Source organism: Schistocerca nitens, chromosome 2, assembly GCF_023898315.1.
Source record: "Schistocerca nitens isolate TAMUIC-IGC-003100 chromosome 2, iqSchNite1.1, whole genome shotgun sequence".
NCBI lineage: Eukaryota > Metazoa > Arthropoda > Insecta > Orthoptera > Acrididae > Schistocerca > Schistocerca nitens.
Genome location: NC_064615.1, coordinates 430,443,719 through 430,461,877, shown reverse-complemented (window position 1 = coordinate 430,461,877; position 18,159 = coordinate 430,443,719). Strand labels below are relative to the sequence as shown.

Below are 18,159 nucleotides of genomic sequence, written 5' to 3'. Positions count from 1 at the left end.
TGGCGACACCTACAACGTGCTGACATGAGGAACGTTTCCAACCGATTTCTCATACACAAACAGCAGTTGACCGGCGTTGCATCGTGAAACGTTGTTGTGATGCCTCGTGTAAGGCGGAGACATGCACACCATCACGTTTCCCACTTTGATAAATGTCGGATTGTAGCCTATCGTGATTGCAGTTCATCGTATCGCGACATTGCTGCTCACTTGGTCGAGATCCAATGACTGTTAGCAGAATATGGAATCGGTGGGTTCAGGAGGGTAAAACGGAACGCCGTGCTGGATTCCAACGGCTTCGTATCACTAGCAGTCGAGATGACAGGCATCTTATCCGCATGGCTGTAACGGACCGTGCAGCCACGTCTCGATCCCTGAGTCAACAGATGGGGACGATTGCAAAACAACAACCATCTGCACGAACAGTTCGACAACGTTTGCAGCAGCATGAACTATCAGCTAAGAGACCATGGCTGCGGTTACCCTTGGCGCTGCATCACAGACAGGAGCGCCTGCGATGGTGTACTCAACGACGAACCTGGGTGCACGAATGGCAAAACGTCATTTTTTCGGATGAATCCAGGTTCTGTTTACAGCATCGTGATGGTCGCATCCGTGTTTGGCGACATCGCGGTGAACGCACATTGGAAGCGTGTATTCGCCATCGCCATACTGGCATATCACCCGGCGTGATAGTATGGGGTGCCATTGGTTACACATCTCGGTCACCTCTTGTTCGCATTGACCTCACTTTGAACAGTGGACGTTAATTTCAGATGTGTTACGACCCGTGGCTCTACCCTTTATTCTATCCCTGCGAAACCCTACATTTCAGCAGGACACTGCACGGCCGCATGTTGCAGGTCCTGTACGGTCATTTCTGCATACAGAAGATGTTGGACTGCTGCCCTGGCCAGCACATCTCCAGATCTCTCACCAATTGAAAACGTCTGGTCAATGGTGGTCGAGCAACTGGCTCGTTACAATACGCCAGTCACTACTTGTGATGAACTGTGGTATCGTGTTGAAGCTGCATGGGATTTAGACATCATTGTTCTGTCAAAGGCTTATTTGTGTTATTGAGAAATGCGACTCCTGACTACTGTAAAAGTTCCACATCACCTCATACCGTTAAACTATTTTTATTTCAATACTTCTAAGGCTGTTTGTCCATTACCATCCTGTTGTATCTGTTTGTCTCTTACTGTGCATCATTTTCTGCTTAAATCCTGTTTCCAATTGAGAGTTTCTCATTAGTTGTCTGCGACAGATTACTTTTACTCTGTGTCGCCATCAATGCAAATTCACCGTTTCATTTACTCTAATGGGTTATTTGGTCTCCCTTTTAGCTATAATTTCAGGATTCACCATCAATACAAGTTTCAAGTATAGCAATGTTTCAAGTATAGCAATGGAGGGAGTTGCTTTTCTAAAGTGAACTACGGGACTGTACGAGAGTATGTGATGATGATATCTTGGTATGGCGCAGAAACATCGACCCCCCTCGACACCTTACTGGCGAAATATCTTGAAGTTCCTTCTTCAAGATATCGACCGGGAAACAGGGAAATACGAAATTTTCCTCCTGCCAGATTTCGTACGACCTGCAGTCTACAACCGTGTGTTTCAACGGTAACAGTTTGTGAAGCTGTTGTTTGTACGGTGTTTTTCTTGGTTTCTGGGACGTAGTGCAGACCTGTGACGGAGAGGAAGGGCTCCTCGTCGGCAGCCCTGCGCACCCCCAGCATGGCGCTGGTGGTGCGGCCGCCGCCGTGCAGCCCCAGCTGGTCCGCCAGGAAGGCCAGCTCAGCCTGGCTGCCCGGCACGGCCAGGTGGCCGCCGTCCCTCCAGCAGGACTCTGCGGCGTCCAGCCAGTGGCGGCTGGTGCGGTACAGCCGGTACAGCGACCTGTAGCCGCTCGTCTTCTCGCCGGGGTTCACGACGTACCCGGCCTCCACAGAGCCGTACCGCGCTGTTGACAGACAGAGCCCTCGTCACTTGCTGTATTACCTACAAGAGCGGCTGGCATTTTTAATATGAAAGAGCAGTTACCGCAACAAAACTAGAGTGTACCATTGCCCTTTGAGTGAGTCGTGCGACCGACTTATTTTCGACCACATATAAATAAAGATTTTGCAAACATGATAGGAATGGGGATTCACTGCAGCGCAGTGTAGCTTCATTTCGACAAAATTTGAAGGGTAATGGCAGTAAGGTTGGAGGACGGAAAGTGCTTTGGACTGGCATTTCTTTTAGTTTCATTATTCAGGTCATGCAGACGTAAGTAATTAGGACACGTATATTAGGTTCCAGGTTCGCAGGAGAGCTTCTGTAAAGTTTGGAAGGTAGGAGACGAGGTACTGGTAGAAGTACAGCTGTGAGGACGGGGCGTGAGTCGTGCTTGGGTAGCTCAGTTGGTAGAGCACTTGCCCGCGAAAGGCAAAGGTCCCGAGTTCGAGTCTCGGTCCGGCAGACAGTTTTAATCTGCGAGGAAGTTTCATATCAGCGCACACTCCGCTTCAGAGCGAAAAAAATCTCATTCTTTATTATGAATACTTCGAAAGTTTATTAATGAAGTTATAATAGTCGAAGTGTCTTTATTACGAACGCTGTTTGACTTCCCTTGGTGCATATCGACTGGCGAGTGTTGATCAGAACCCTTCAAACTACTGCATAGCCTAAAAAACCCTCATGTGAACTCCACAAGTTCTCTGCTGCCCGAATAGCTGTTTTCTTTGTATAGTGCACCCCTGAAATATCGTTGGGAATCCTACAAATACCCACACGATAACGCAGGTCTAGAAATCTGCAGCCTACACCGTTACAGAATCGATGAAGCCTCAACTCTGCGCCAAACCAAAAGGCCCCGAATAAACTCTGGTAACAATACTGCAAATTGCGAGCTCTGCTTGCACCCCCCGCCTGAGGCCAGCAGTCCTCACCACCTCAGCCAGCCGCCTGTGTGAACTGAGGATGGGCTCAGAACCCATGTGACAGGGGTCGTTGGTGCCGACATGAGCCACAATACGCAGACGATTGAACCCTGCACGCTCGATAGCCACAGGCCAGGCCGCCTCCACGTCTCGGATGAGGCCCCCAGGCAGACATACTGAGTGAACAATGTCTTTCTTTCCAACCCTGAATGCTATCTGCTTGAGTGGCTCCACAACGCGCCTAACATTAAAGCTCCCAATAACTAGCAAACCCCCTCCTCCCCTTGCCTGCCCGCATCATGCTGAAAGAGCGGGCACCTGTTCCCTCATAAGGTGAATGGGCAAAACCAGGCGGTCAGTCTCCACGTTAGCCTTCGGCCTCGAGCGACGCGATCGTGTTACCATCCCCCACCCACCTTGCTGTGACGGAGGATCCACCGCGTCGGGTACACTAGGAGGTGCTTCTGAAGCAGAGCCAGCGGGCAACGCAAGCATCACCTGAGGTGTCCCATGCGCCGCGCCAGATTCTCCGCCACTGCTACACTCCGAGGCAGCAGCCTGGAGGTGACTGACTTTGGCTAACCGCACGTTCAGCTGCTCGCGAACTGCGGCCAGCTTCTCCTGCGTACGCACACAGCGTGCACACATCCTAGCTATACTAACTGAAGAAGTGAAAGCAGTTAATCCTAGATATGCAACTTGCTACCCTCCAGATGTGTCACCAATGGATGCTTTTGGGTTAACGAGCTGTCCAGCGAGGAAATAGTGCGATAATGACTGAATGAATTTACACTTTCAAATAGGCGAGGTTAAACCTCTTAAATTGAGAAACACGCAAGACATTTAGTAAATATACTATGAGGAAAACACAGAATAAGATATACACTTAACTTGCCCCGCTGTAGTTGTATATTAGACAAAAGCTGGAGCCTGACTCACTGCCTTACTAAACGAACGGGCCGTTGCTTTCAAAACAAAACAAATGAGCAACTACTGTGCTGCAGACTGAATGAATTTACGCTTACAAAAACGCGAGATTAAACCTCTTTAACAGAGAAACACTTGTTCCTGTTAAAGTGCCAGCATCTGTATACGAACTTGTAACGGAACAAAATTAATGTGTATGTAAGTAATGTGTAGTGCAGATCTGACTTGCTTATTTAGTAATTGTTGCGAGAAGTACGTAATCATACAGAAGAAGGTAGCCATTAGGCATAGGAAATGTCAAGATTACGTCCTTCTTGATTCCGACTGTTGAACACTTTTTCTACCTGGTGGTTACAATTAAAGTGCAGCTAATCATGAAAGTCCAGTGTGGGTTGTAATTATCGTATGGCAACGAAACTTGGTAGATATGCTAACGCGTTAATTATGAACTAATATGTGGTGAAAAAATGTAGTTCCAGTTGCGGACATCAAGTGCAAATCTGTCTCTTTACACTGTTTGTGAGGCGGCATGACGTCCTCGTGGTCATTTAATAACCCATAACTTTAGTGAATAGGCCGGCCTGGGTGACAGAGTGGTTCTAGGCGCTGCAGTCTGGAACTGTGCGACCACTACGGTCGCAGGTTCGAATCCTGCCTCGGGCATGGATGTGTGTGATGTCCTTAGGTTAGTTAGGTTTAAGTAGTTCTAAGTTCTAGGGGACTGATAACCTCAGAATTTAAGTCCCATAGTGCTCAGAGCCATTAGAACCATTTAGTGAATAGTATAGCTATCGAGAAGACAGACCGTGCGCAGTTATTGAAACTGTTTTACGTGAACGACAGCAATTACAGTGCTGTATTGGGAGAGTATCGCAACTGAAAGGTCTGAGGAGGGGCTGGATGTTATTAATTGGTTTAAGAAAACTTATAATGGATTTTGAAAACATGGGTGAGCTTCCTGGAAGAGGAAGGCGTCCAATCCTGTTGGAAGTTATTGACGAGGTTGCTGTTGCTGTTACTGATTATGCAGTACTTGCCCCAGGTATTGCTGGTGCTCATCTAGTGCCACGATAATTGTTTATCCCATGGTCAACAGTACTGAACGTTTTGCGATCTATTTTACACTGGTACTCATACAAGATCCAGCCGGGCAGAAACTGTGAAACATCATGATCCTCAGCAACATTCTGGATTTCCTTTCCATTTCTAGCACGGTTCGAAACTGATGACATGTGTCCAGGCAATATTCTACGTAGTGACGACGCAAATTTTACACTACAGGGTGCAGTGAATACACAGAACTGCCGAATTCTGTGTGTGAAACCGCGTGTTCTCCACGAAGAGCCATTGCATTCGCCGTATGTGGCTGTTTGGCGTGGATTCACAAGCATCATTATTCTCGGTCCATTCTTCTTTGTAGACAGTATATCTAGAGGATCTGCAGGTACACCGAGATGTCTGCACGTTATCGAGACCACCCTTGTATAGCATGCGACTTCTGCTTTGGAAGAGCGCATCTGTCTGGAAACCACTGTTTACATGCGAGAAGGGGCAACACCTCATGTAGCTCGCTCAGTGAAACATCTGCTTAATGCAACCTTTCACAAACGTGTTATCTGTATAAGTTTCCCGGATCCATGGCATGCAATATCAGCTGATGTGAATTCATGTGACTTTTGGCTCTGGAGATATCTAAAAGAACTCGTTTACCAGGGACATGTTTGGTTGCTACCTGATCTGAAGGAACACATTTCCCAGATTCACCGTAACTGCAGTAAGCAACTGTTGACCACGTCATTTTAAGGATGCAGCTTCTCGTCGACCTCACAGGTTTCCATATTGGATAAATTTTGTAAGCGGCGGTTAATGATAAAATCAACATCATGCCTTCCTGACTTGTTTGATCTTTTCTGCCCACGTCCAGTTTCTAATCTACTACATATGGAAACATTTCTATACGTTTTTCTTGAATTGATCGCGCCAGATTCGCACCTGGTGGCTAAATTTGGAACCAGTTTCTTTGTACCAGCGTAAATTGGTTCCGCTTTAACGCCTTAGAGTATCTGATAAATTTCGCTGTCGTACGATAATTACGGTCCACACTGGATCTCTGTCAGCAGCAGAAATTTAATTATAACGACCAGGCTAAAGCGAACAGGCGCAGAATACAGAGACGAAGGACAGTGTTGAGATAGGGTAACAGGTGAACTTGCAGCGTTGATGTGGAAAACAGTTTACTGCAGAGAGACTGAGCAGTGACAGTATCCTATCAGCAGTGATAATGAGAGGGCGTTTCTGGTGCACTCGGCAGAACATTACTATTTCTGCTACCTAACATATGCACATATTATTGGAAGAATACGTTTATTAATTTTTCTGCGTTAAGTAGTCTCAGACAATTATCAGCTGTACAAAAAGATTTTGGGCTTGCAGACAGTCGTCGTAAACTTCATTGCACGACATTTCGGCTAGACAACTGCCAGCCATCTTCAGGCGAACCGAACGAGGACTGACGAAGACGTTCTCCGCCCCGTCTTGCATAGTGCGCTGATAGTACTGCCGCGCATGCGTTGCAGTAGCGGAGACAGAAGGGTCACACAGCATAGAAACAGCGCCTTCGCTGGTGGAACTGCAATACTCAGCTGCCGTCGGTATTGTCACTGACCGCAGCTATCTAAGTCTTCTGGCGTCTTCGTCTCGAGCAAATTTAGAAGAAGACGGGATTCCATGCGTTATTCAATTGGTAACCACTGTCACGGTTCATTAGATTTACCGCAATGCGTATTTCAACCGATTCTTAGATAATGGACTCCCAAAAACTTGTTGCGGTGGCCAAAATCAAGTTTTGCCGTACTCCATTGAATGTCCGTTAGAAATACAATGTTCCGCAACTGCATACTTACTGGGTTGCATTAGGCGAGTGCAACGTTGATGTTCTGTACAACGCTCCTCCACTGTACCCACTGTCTGGCCTATATAGGCAGCTGTCTATAAGCCTCATGTTGTTAGATCAGTTACAACCCAAACTATGTTCATTCTTTTCAATCTTTCAATAAACAAAACCCGTTGATAACGACGCAGAGATGCCGAAACATAAGTGGGTAACAAGAAAAAAACAGTGTTTTGCATAAAAGTCGGAAACTATAGCCAATTATTTTAACTTCAAACAGGGAAAAAATACAAGCGCTACGAATCCCTAATATGAATATTAGCTTAACAGGCTAACTTACAGTGTTGCAACGATTGCACCACTTCGCTTCAAGCAGACGTACTAAGGGCAGTCATAACGACCCCATCATCATATCATTTTAACTAGAGACGTGAAGAATTTGCAGAAGTGTTTGTAGCATTACATCCTCAACTGCACTGTTCATAACAAGGCAAGCTTCAGACTATTTATATTTTATTCCTCCAAAAGGAGGACCAGAGTAAATTCAACACATACTGTGATAAAATGTGTCTTTAGTCAATAAATTGGCATTTATATGCAAAGCTTGTGATGTTTAATTATACGCAAAATTGAATAACTACTTCCTGCATTCAAATCTGCAGTTGCAATATTGTAGTGAATTTAATGAGAATAAATGTTACACATTTTTGATTTATCGCTTTGCTCCTGAAGACAGTTCTTTAAAGGTTCAAGAATATATTAATTTTACTGAAATGACAAATATTAACTTTAAAGGTTTTTTGAAAAGACTTGAATTAAAGAAACGAAGTCGATGAATAACTTGTCAAATTCATTCTGCTTCCTAGAAGCAAGTTTTAACTTTATTCAAACATAGCTTAAATAACTGTTCCTAGTTGAATGAACTGGTCTAAATGGCAAATTTCGCTCGTTAACGAGTGCGACAGTACGTACCTAATAGTAGAGTTTAATTTCAGGAGGAATTTCTCAATGAATTTAGTCAAGGTTTCTGTACCAGTGGTGAGTGCAATCACTACGTTTTGTGGAAAACGTAATTATCAAAACCATAATTCAAGGTACGCTGTGAAGAGCAGTGAATACCTTGTTGCTAAATCTGACGAGCCAATAGTTTGTCTACTAAACGCTTCAGAAGAGTTCGATAGCCAAATTAAAATTCATTCAGGTAAATTTGCTAGTTCAAAATGAATCAACTGTAAATAATGTTGCTTGGGTTTACTTTCAAACTGTAGATATCGTTGCTGGGTTCGCGAGTCCGAATTTGGACGTTACGGAGGACAGACAAACCGATACCGAGGTCACTCTGATTCACCGACGAGATCAGACTCTCGTAAAAACACACGTCAAGAGAACGCAATACTTGGGACCAGGGAAGAGGATGACCGGATCGTTATAAACCTTTTTGAAGGATCAGTTGTATACTTGCGTAGTGTGGGTTAGCAACGCATTGAGTTGTATTTGTAGTCTTATGATGAGCATGAAAGGCAGAACGGAGAAGGAGAGACAGGGTTCTGTCACCTCACAGCCCCTTCCTCTCGGACAGTTAACAAGGCTACTGACATTAATTACATACACTTCCGACAGACTGATGAAAACATGCCCGCACTGAGTAGGACATTGTTGGGTTTTCCGGTCTATTTTAAACCAGAAGCAAGTATTGAGGCGAGCATCATATGAATCTCTCTCTCTCTCCTTTTCCTAACTGAAAAATAGTGTGGAATGATAGCTTCATGCAGCATTAGTATTTGGATCCGCTGTACGTTTTAAACGACTGCAAGTGCCATGTCTACATATTAACACCATTATTTGTAAATTCCCGCTGGACAATGTTTACATGAGGATACTATATCCGAAAAGAGTGAAGTAGTCAACGTAATGAATTACCTTTCTCACACTGCACTGCTTTATTAACACTCTCGGTCTGAAAAGAGGAAACACACATGGTTAGTCGACTTGTGGAACATCAATTTTCCTGCCCTAGACGAACAGTGCACTGAAGGAACTCTTACAACAATGGGAAATTGATAAGCTAAGAAGCACCAATAATTTACTGTCGACAACACATTCTTTTTCATGATAAACTAATAGATACAGTAAATGTTTGAGATTATCACCTCTGAACGTCTATATATTTCGCTCTGAAAAGAATGAAGCTCTACCGAGCTTACAGGTTGGTTTGAGAAACCCTACCGCTATAACAGGTTTTTCTTTCCTCTGTGGAGAACAGTGCAGTTACCGTACCTACGAAGGGTCCAGAGGTTTTCAGATACTGAACAACCAGTTTAGAAAGACCGTCATATAGAAATTTAATCGATAGAGATACCGATTAAATTTAAATATTAGGGATAAATCGATTTAATTTCTGTGTCGAAGGCCATGCTCTACTGGAAGAGAAACGAACTGGTACTCTCCGGACCCTCTTAAGCTATAATAATTACATTGCCCTTTACATAAATTTGAATAATATCATCACTAGAAGACGTCTTACAGTAGTGACGATTACAAATACATTTTTATTGTGATTTTTATCATGCATGCTACTAGACCGTCGAGCTGCAGTAGGCAACAATAGTTGTTTTAGTCTGTTATTATCAAAAAATGTCGATGTCTCCAAACTAAGGAAGCTACGAATCCCACAAAAATATGACTGACTCCATAACACACATTGTGGAATATGACAAAATGTATTTCATGCGCTATTTATCATTAGCCCCTCTCATTGTTCATTTGCTAGTGGTTCACGGAATTAATGACAGTGCGCAGCCTCAGTATGAGCTTGAAAACATCTGTCATGCATTCGCCCATACATCGCTCGGCAAATTTCCTGCAACAGTTTCAGTGGAACATAACCACCCACCCACCCTAAAGTCCTGACTTGGCGCCCAGTGACTATCACCTGTTCCCTACGTTAAAAGAACATTTGGCCGGAAAGCGATTCAGCTCCGACGACGAGGTGAAGGAAGAGGTTCATAACGTTCTGAACAGCATGGCGGCAAGCTGGTATGACACGGGCATACAAAAACTGAATCAACGTCTACAAAAATCGATCGACAGAAACGGTGATTATGTCGAAAAATTGCTAAATGTTCAAGCTGTAAACTGATGTAAACCATTGTAGAAATAGACAGGTCTATGTACTTATAAAAAATAGGAGACCTTACTTTTGGGATTACCCTCGTAGTTAGTGGGAGATCTAGGGCGTTTCCCTCACGAGCCAGTTCTCTCTCTGTTCGAGTTAACTTCAAATAATAGATGCAAAACAGTCTCAAACGAACCATAGTTTTGATAGTATTCCATTCCATAGCTGATAAAAGAGCTACCATGGCTCCTATGACAGATATTCTATAAAAACATCCGATTTGATTCATCTTTACTGCTTATCTTTACCGAGGTTATTCGCATTCATATTATGTGATAATCACATTAACTGTTTCTTTATGGCAGTAAAAACTCCATCACCGTTGGCGTCTAGCCGATCCTAGTGATACGCAGGGCGTAAACGGTCAATGTTAACAATGTACAATTGTGGAGGCGAACAATTTTATACAGGGTACTTGTTGCCAGTCAAGCCCAGGAAACACCCTCAAATTCGCCTACGAAAGTCACCTACGCTACTGCGCATGCGCTCTGTCCGAGATTTTGATTAGTCTCTCGCTATCCTACGGCATCGACTTAGTCGGCTATTTCGATAGCAAAGTTAATTTAAACTTTCTCATGAGCATAATGAAAGAAAAACGGCCTTTTTAAACGCTACGTAAAAGCTAATTATGTTTATAATTCTATCTAAACTTAAGAAAACAGTTTTGCAGTAAGAAGGCCAGAGAAACAAAGCAATTTAACCAGAATGAGATTTTCACTCTGCAGCGGTGTGTGCGCTGATATGAAACTTCCTGGCGGATTAAAACTGTGTGCCGGACCGAGACACCAACTCGGGACCTTTGCCTTTCGCGGGCAAGTGCTCTACCAACTGAGCTACCCAAGCACGACTCACACCCCATCCTCACAGCTTTACTTCAGCCAGTACCTCGTCTCCTACCTTCCAACCTTTACAGAAGCTCTCCTGCGAACCTTGCAGAACTAGCTCTCCTGAAAGAAGGAATATTGCGGAGACATGGCTTAGCCACAGCCTGGGGGATGTTCCCAGAATGAGAGGTGCGTGAGTCGTGTTTGACGAATTTATGAACTTAACAATTATTTCTATTTTTTACTCCTTTAGGTTTCGGAAAGCTCAAATTGAAACCCCATGAAATTATTTGTATCACTGTTATTCATACGGCTGATAGACAAGTCTGAATTTATTTTATCCAGTGATGTTTGTAATTGGAAGTAACATACAAAAATTGTATCATTTTCTGTTGTCCCTACATAGTGAGAGCAACTACAGTTACTGAAAGAAACGAAACGAAACTCACCGTGTTAGGTCTGGCACAGTTGATACCTACGAGGCTGTAGGTGACACCATTTATGGAGCAGTCGCATCTGATGCCCGCATCAGCCAGGGGCGCCACTACGAACAGAGTCCATAGTACGTAGCAGATCGCCTGCAGACAAAATATGCTTACAGGTATATACTTTACAACTAATACGAAAGAGGTGCGATATTGCAGCTTAGACCTCAGATAAATACCGTCCATATTCTGGACAACTGTTGCTGAGGAAACGTTTTTGATACAACTCTGAAATATGCATTGTTCAGGAAATAAGTTACCTATATACAATGGTCAGCCAGAACATTATGACCACCTACCAAATAGCCGGCATGTCAATCTTCTGGATGTATACAGCGGCGACGCGTCGTGGCATGGAAGCGTTGAGGTTTGGTAGGTCGCTGCACCACATATGCATGCACAAGTCATCTAGTTCCCGTTAATTGCGGGGAGCGGGGCAACCAGCTATGATGCCATGTTCAATCACATCCCAGATGTGGGCGATGGGGTTCAGATCTGGCGAGATGGGGGATACATGATCGTCAGGAAGGGGTGTACGTGGTCCTTAACCACTGTATCATACGCCCTGGCCGTAATGATTCCTTGCACGAGATCAAATGGACTCACGGATGCCAGCGTGAATGTTCCCCAGAGCGTAATGGAGTCACCGCCAGTTTGTCTCCGTCCCACAGTACGGATGTCAAACAGGTTTTCCCCTGGAAGTCGACGGATTCGCGCCCTCCCATCGGCATGATGAAGAAAGTATCGGGATTGGTTAGACTATGCAAAGCTATGCCACTGCGCCAACGTCCTGTGCCGATGGTCACGTGCCCATTTCAGTCGTAGTTTCCGATGTGGTGGTGCTAACATTGGCAAATGTAAGGGCCGTCGACTGCGCAGTCTCGTTGTCAGGAGTGGTCGGTGCACTGTTTGTTCGCACACACTAGAACTCTGCCCAGCATTAAATTCTGATGTTAGTTTCGCCTGTCCTGTTTTGCCAGTCTACCCAGCCTACGACGCTGAGGTCTCATGTGCTCACCACAGCACTCGTCGAACTGCCGACAAGTGTGTGCTGTTTCCGAAATGCTGGAGCTGGGCCTCCGGGCCACCGAAGTCTGCCGTCAGTCAAACTCAGACAGATCGCGCGTCTTCCCCATTCTGAACACGGACACCACGGTCATTGATACTACACTCCTGGAAATTGAAATAAGAACACCGTGAATTCATTGTCCCAGGAAGGGGAAACTTTATTGACACATTCCTGGGGTTAGATACATCACATGATCACACTGACAGAACCACAGGCACATAGACACAGGCAACAGAGCATGCACAATGTCGGCACTAGTACAGTGTATATCCACCTTTCGCAGCAATGCAGGCTGCTATTCTCCCATGGAGACGATCGTAGAGATGCTGGATGTAGTCCTGTGGAACGGCTTGCCATGCCATTTCCACCTGGCGCCTCAGTTGGACCAGCGTTCGTGCTGGACGTGCAGACCGCGTGAGACGACGCCTCATCCAGTCCCAAACATGCTCAATGGGGGACAGATCCGGAGATCTTGCTGGCCAGGGTAGTTGACTTACACCTTCTAGAGCACGTTGGGTGGCACGGGATACATGCGGACGTGCATTGTCCTGTTGGAACAGCAAGTTCCCTTGCCGGTCTAGGAATGGTAGAACGATGGGTTCGATGACGGTTTGGATGTACCGTGCACTATTCAGTGTCCTCTCGACGATCACCATTGGTGTACGGCCAGTGTAAGAGATCGCTCCCCACACCATGATGCCGGGTGTTGGCCCTGTGTGCCTCGGTCGTATGCAGTCCTGATTGTGGCGCTCACCTGCACGGCGCCAAACACGCATACGACCATCATTGGCACCAAGGCAGAAGCGACTCTCATCGCTGAAGACGACACGTCTCCATTCGTCCCTCCATTCACGCCTGTCGCGACACCACTGGAGGCGGGCTGCACGATGTTGGGGTGTGAGCGGAAGACGGCCTAACGGTGTGCGGGACCGTAGCCCAGCTTCATGGAGACGGTTGCGAATGGTCCTCGCCGATACCCCAGGAGCAACAGTGTCCCTAATTTGCTGGGAAGTGGCGGTGCGGTCCCCTACGGCACTGAGTAGGATCCTACGATCTTGGCGTGCATCCGTGCGTCGCTGCGGTCCGGTCCCAGGTCGACGGGCACGTGCACCTTCCGCCGACCACTGGCGACAACATCGATGTACTGTGGAGACCTCACGCCCCACGTGTTGAGCAATTCGGCGGTACGTCCACCCGGCCTCCCGCATACCCACTATACGCCCTCGCTCAAAGTCCGTCAACTGCACATACGGTTCACGTCCACGCTGTCGCGGCATGCTACCAGTGTTAAAGACTGCGATGGAGCTCCGTATGCCACGGCAAACTGGCTGACACTGACGGCGGCAGTGCACAAATGCTGCGCAGGTAGCGCCATTCGACGGCCAACACCGCGGTTCCTGGTGTGTCCGCTGTGCCGTGCGTGTGATCATTGCTTGTACAGCCCTCTCGCAGTGTCCGGAGCAAGTATGGTGGGTCTGACACACCGGTGTCAATGTGTTCTTTTTTCCATTTCCAGGAGTGTATATGCACCGTGCGTGTTTCTGAGCAGCAGTCATTCCTCGCCAAGTGACGCTGCTATCGACACCCTGTCGCCTGGACGGGTTTATACCGATAGTAGGTCGGTGGTCATAATGGTGTGGCTGAACAGCATATCTATGCAGTGCAGAAACGTTTTCGAGAAAAAATAAATAAAATGACTTGCAAGTTCGGTTTTTAAATTGTTAATTTTACGAATAAAACTCTTTCTGCCCTTGCCTTAATTGTTCAAATGGCTCTGAACTCTATGGGACTTAACTGCTGTGGTCATCAGTCCCCTAGAACTTAGAACTTCTTAAACCTAACTAACCTAAGGACAACACACACATCCATGCTCGACGGAGGATTCGAACCTGCGACCGTAGCGGTCGCGCGGCTCCATACTGTAGCGCCTAGAACAGCTCGGCCACTTCGGTCGGCCCGTTGCGTTAATACTCAACGCTAGACACCCATCTAGGCACATGTTACATAAGCAGTTTGTTCTTTAGGAAAATGAATCACACTTTCATGAATTCAATTACTTCGATTACCGGCCTAGTGAAAGCAACGTCACAAAAAGTTTTTAATCGGCAACGATGACCTAGAACTTCTACTCCCCTAACCCAAAGGAGCTTTTGGCAGGCGGATCACGCAGGTCTGAAAGATGTACATCGGCAGGAAGTGGAGAAAATGGCGGTCTTCGTGCTGTCTCCCATTTTGTCCTCCGCTTATGCCGCTCTCAGGTGATATTTACGTCCCATTTTTTTTCGGTATCCTGAAATCTTGACAAAGGGTAGCGCAACATGTTGTGCGAAGACACGACTCCAGATGTCTTTGACTCTGTAAAAACGTGAACGATGAAGATGTGAACTGGGAAAGAAATTTCCAACATTGCTCTAATTGGGATCCCAGGTTCGTCAAGACAGAAGACATAACGGAAAGGCAGACTAATGCTCGCACTGACGTTACACCACCAAGTCTACCAACACTAGCCTTGTATATTTTTGAGTCAGACATGTCCGATTGAATCACCCATTTTTGTAAATGCGTGGTGGCTCTTTGACGTTTGTTTTGGTGTGGATGCATTAATACTGTCCGAACTCCTACGGGAATCAATAACTTGCGAGCAGGGGCTTAATGGATGTGGGACGCCGCATTGCAGCGTGCGATAATTTGGAAATTGTTGTCTGTTATGGACTGTGACCGAATGGCCGAAGCGGTTGAGGCAAGTCTCATGAGAAGTGGTGAGTCCGGGTTCCAATTCAGGTCTGGCTTAAATTTTTAAGTTTCGCCACTGCGATATCACAATGCCCTGCGCGGCTGGAAGTCATGAATTCCATTTCTTTCTGCATCCCCAGTTTCATACAAAAACCAGCCTAAACACATAATGCAAGACGCATGCAACTGCCGCGTAGATTCTCTCCCGGAAAGGCGGATGCGATACATAATCATAACACTTCGTATATGAAGATGAAGGACAGAGTATTCGCTGGGACTCCACATGATACTGATAGTGTGAAGAAAACGTCTTAAGATCCAATCAGTAAAATTAACGAGGAAAGCCCACATTACCACACGAAGCATCTACCTGAAAGACAACACTTTATGAACACGGATTATGTAATCTTGTTTCGTCCACTTTGAGCTCTTAATTGGACTTCCGCTACTGTTTATAGTACGGAATAATGTTTACGTCAAGTTTCACTCAAAACTGTATTCCAATTTCTACATCGCGTTTCGAGGACTTCCAGCGTAATCCACATCGTAATTTAGTCGTGTTGTTCATCATAACCCGTTGTCTGCGTTAGCTTTGGTTTTGAGGGGCTTTTAGTAAATATACTACATACAGTCACCTGACAAACGCGATACTGAACTACATACTGCAACACTGACAGTCCCGAGATAGTACACAACAACGCAAATCTCCACTTCCACAATTCGGATCATCTCTCTCATCTCTCTCGGCCATGTGTTACAGGATCAACAAGCCAAATATGTTTATATCACCCATTAAAATTCGGTGCACACATGCAGCAGTCGTTCGCTGTTTGTTTCTTTTGGAAGATAAGCGGTAAGTAATTTTTGTTCCTGTACATTGTTTCTCGTTCCTCATCATACTGTCTTCTCGAAGGGGTCATTTACAATTTGTACTTTACGCCTCAAAATGTCCACGTTTAACACATTAACGCCTACTTCACTTTTAACCGACACTTTATGCACAGGTTTTAGTATACAAACCGCAAAAGAACATTACGGTGCTACCATACGGCATAACTTCACGGGAAAAAGGTTTTTGGATAAATACCATGATGGATTTAACACTTCCGTTCTCAATGAAGTGAAGCAGTTGGACGTGACAGTAACTCACAGTAACAGTGTCCAAGGGAAATATTATCTGAATACACATTTATTATTCCCCAGAATAATAGTTACAAGGTCTTCAGCACAAATACATACCTACACAGTTCCCATTCTTTATTGATTGGGTACTCATCAAATGAGTTTATGACCTCACGTTTGCTTAAAATTAGTAACTGTAGTCAAACCAGGCTTGGCTTTATAGTCTCACTGTGACCTACATATTATAATGCAGTAAGTTGTGTTTCAAATTCTTGAGTGTACTTGAATTTTACGAAAATGATCGTGTGGCTTTCATATGGACTTTGGTACCGGACACCGATGAGTTGTAAGTGGATATGATGTATACCGTTGGAAAATATCCTGCTCCATATCAACTGGTTTTGCCTTATCGAACAAGATCCACATCTTGTGAAATCATTAAAACTTCGGCTTCCTACAATATCAGCGTTTCTTATCTATGACAGACTTTAAGGATCAGTCATGCAAGAATATAATCAAACGGTATAGTCTTCCTCACCACGGTGTTAAATATTGTGGAACGTAAAAAAATTTTGAATCTATTTCTCTCTTTCTCGCTCAAAATCGATATTTCGTTAATGCCGATCACGGTAACGATAATGGAAAAAACTATAAAATTTGTCGTCTGACTTCTAACCTCTTCAGTCTCCGCGTAGACGACAGGAAGGAAGTTCCAGTCGCCAAGTGGTGTGGAGGTAACCACAAAATCCTTACACAACAGTGGAAGTTGTGGCTTCCTGTCCCTGCGTGTACACCAAAAGAACTGGCTACAGGAGATTATGAAAGGGAAGGGAAACGAGCACACTTAGTCTTCGCTAGGCTCGTGATTGGAATTTTTACGATTGGTAGTCTCGATGCTTCCATGGCGCTGGAAATTGGACACTATAAGGTTAACTATATGCCACGCTATAGGCTGCAGCGATTAGTTAACACGCTATACCTGCGGTGGTAAATCACGTCGATCATGTTATTCAAGATGAAGTCGTAGTTGCTTCTAAAGGGATAACAATAAAGCAATAAACAAAGCTGGATGAAAGAAACCTAGAAAGAGAATAACCATTGTTCCCCATAACACAACACTCTTATTAGTAGTTCATTGCGCGGATATCCTTTATTACGCCTATTTTAGTTTCAAGCTACAAGTAAGAATAAACAAGAAAATTAGAGGCCCAACTACAATATTCATAACTGCCACCAGATTAGGCACATACATTTATGCTTTGTACAACTAGTGTCTTTCCTGTCATCCTGGAAATACAAAGCTAGGTGGTGCTATGAGAAACAGACTTTTTTCGAGGAAAATTTAAAATCAATTATCAAGCCTTCACTCCTCCAAATTAGTTAAGTAGAATTCTATGAAGTTTTTTGAGCGAGGGCCCCGCTGATATTTTTCACTGTCTTATTTCAACTAGCTAGTGCTCCTTCTTGGTCTCGTAACCGAGTGTCACATACGCGTTAGACTACTTTTGGCAGCAAGATAACTGACAGTGGCAGACGTAAAATCCAGAAAATTATGACTTACAATAGTAATAAAAGCCCGTCTGAATAAGGGAAATAGAATAACATCTATACTACTATTTAAACACAAGTCGTTGGCTACGATATTTACCAAAAATCTCGAAATGTTATTGAACAGTTTATTTCAGATTGCAAGTCAAATTCCCGACCCATTGTGAAGACTGAACCTTGGTCTCAACATCATAACGATAGACCCACGTCTCATCACCAATTATAATTCCATTAAGGAACATCTCGTTCTCGTTTGCGCCATCCAAAAGCCCTTGCGAGGCGAAGGTCTCTCTAGTCTCAACTCATGAACCGTGGGACAAACTTGGCGGTAACACGATGCATTCTTCTGCAATCTCTCGGAGAGTCAGTCTTCTATTGGCACACACAGTTTCGTTGACGTTCTTGACTTGAGCGTCGTCGTTAGATGTCGAAGGGCGTCTTGAACGAGTATCA

General features: G+C 45.0%; 1 protein-coding gene and 1 non-coding gene across 2 annotated transcripts in view; one reads left to right on the top strand and one right to left on the bottom strand.

Annotated features, from left to right (window-relative positions):
• LOC126234432 (uncharacterized) overlaps positions 1 to 18,159 on the bottom strand; it is a 59,318-nt gene that overhangs the window by 31,354 nt on the left and 9,805 nt on the right. The window contains exons 2-4 of the mRNA XM_049943127.1: positions 11,199 to 11,327; positions 8,671 to 8,707; positions 1,697 to 1,972 (exon numbers count right to left, since the gene is read on the bottom strand). Coding sequence (XP_049799084.1) covers positions 1,697 to 1,972; positions 8,671 to 8,707; positions 11,199 to 11,327 — 442 coding nt within the window. The remainder of the gene's footprint in view (positions 1 to 1,696; positions 1,973 to 8,670; positions 8,708 to 11,198; positions 11,328 to 18,159) is intronic.
• Positions 2,399 to 2,473, top strand: Trnas-cga (transfer RNA serine (anticodon CGA)). The gene has a single exon. It is a non-coding gene; the product is annotated as a tRNA-Ser (tRNA).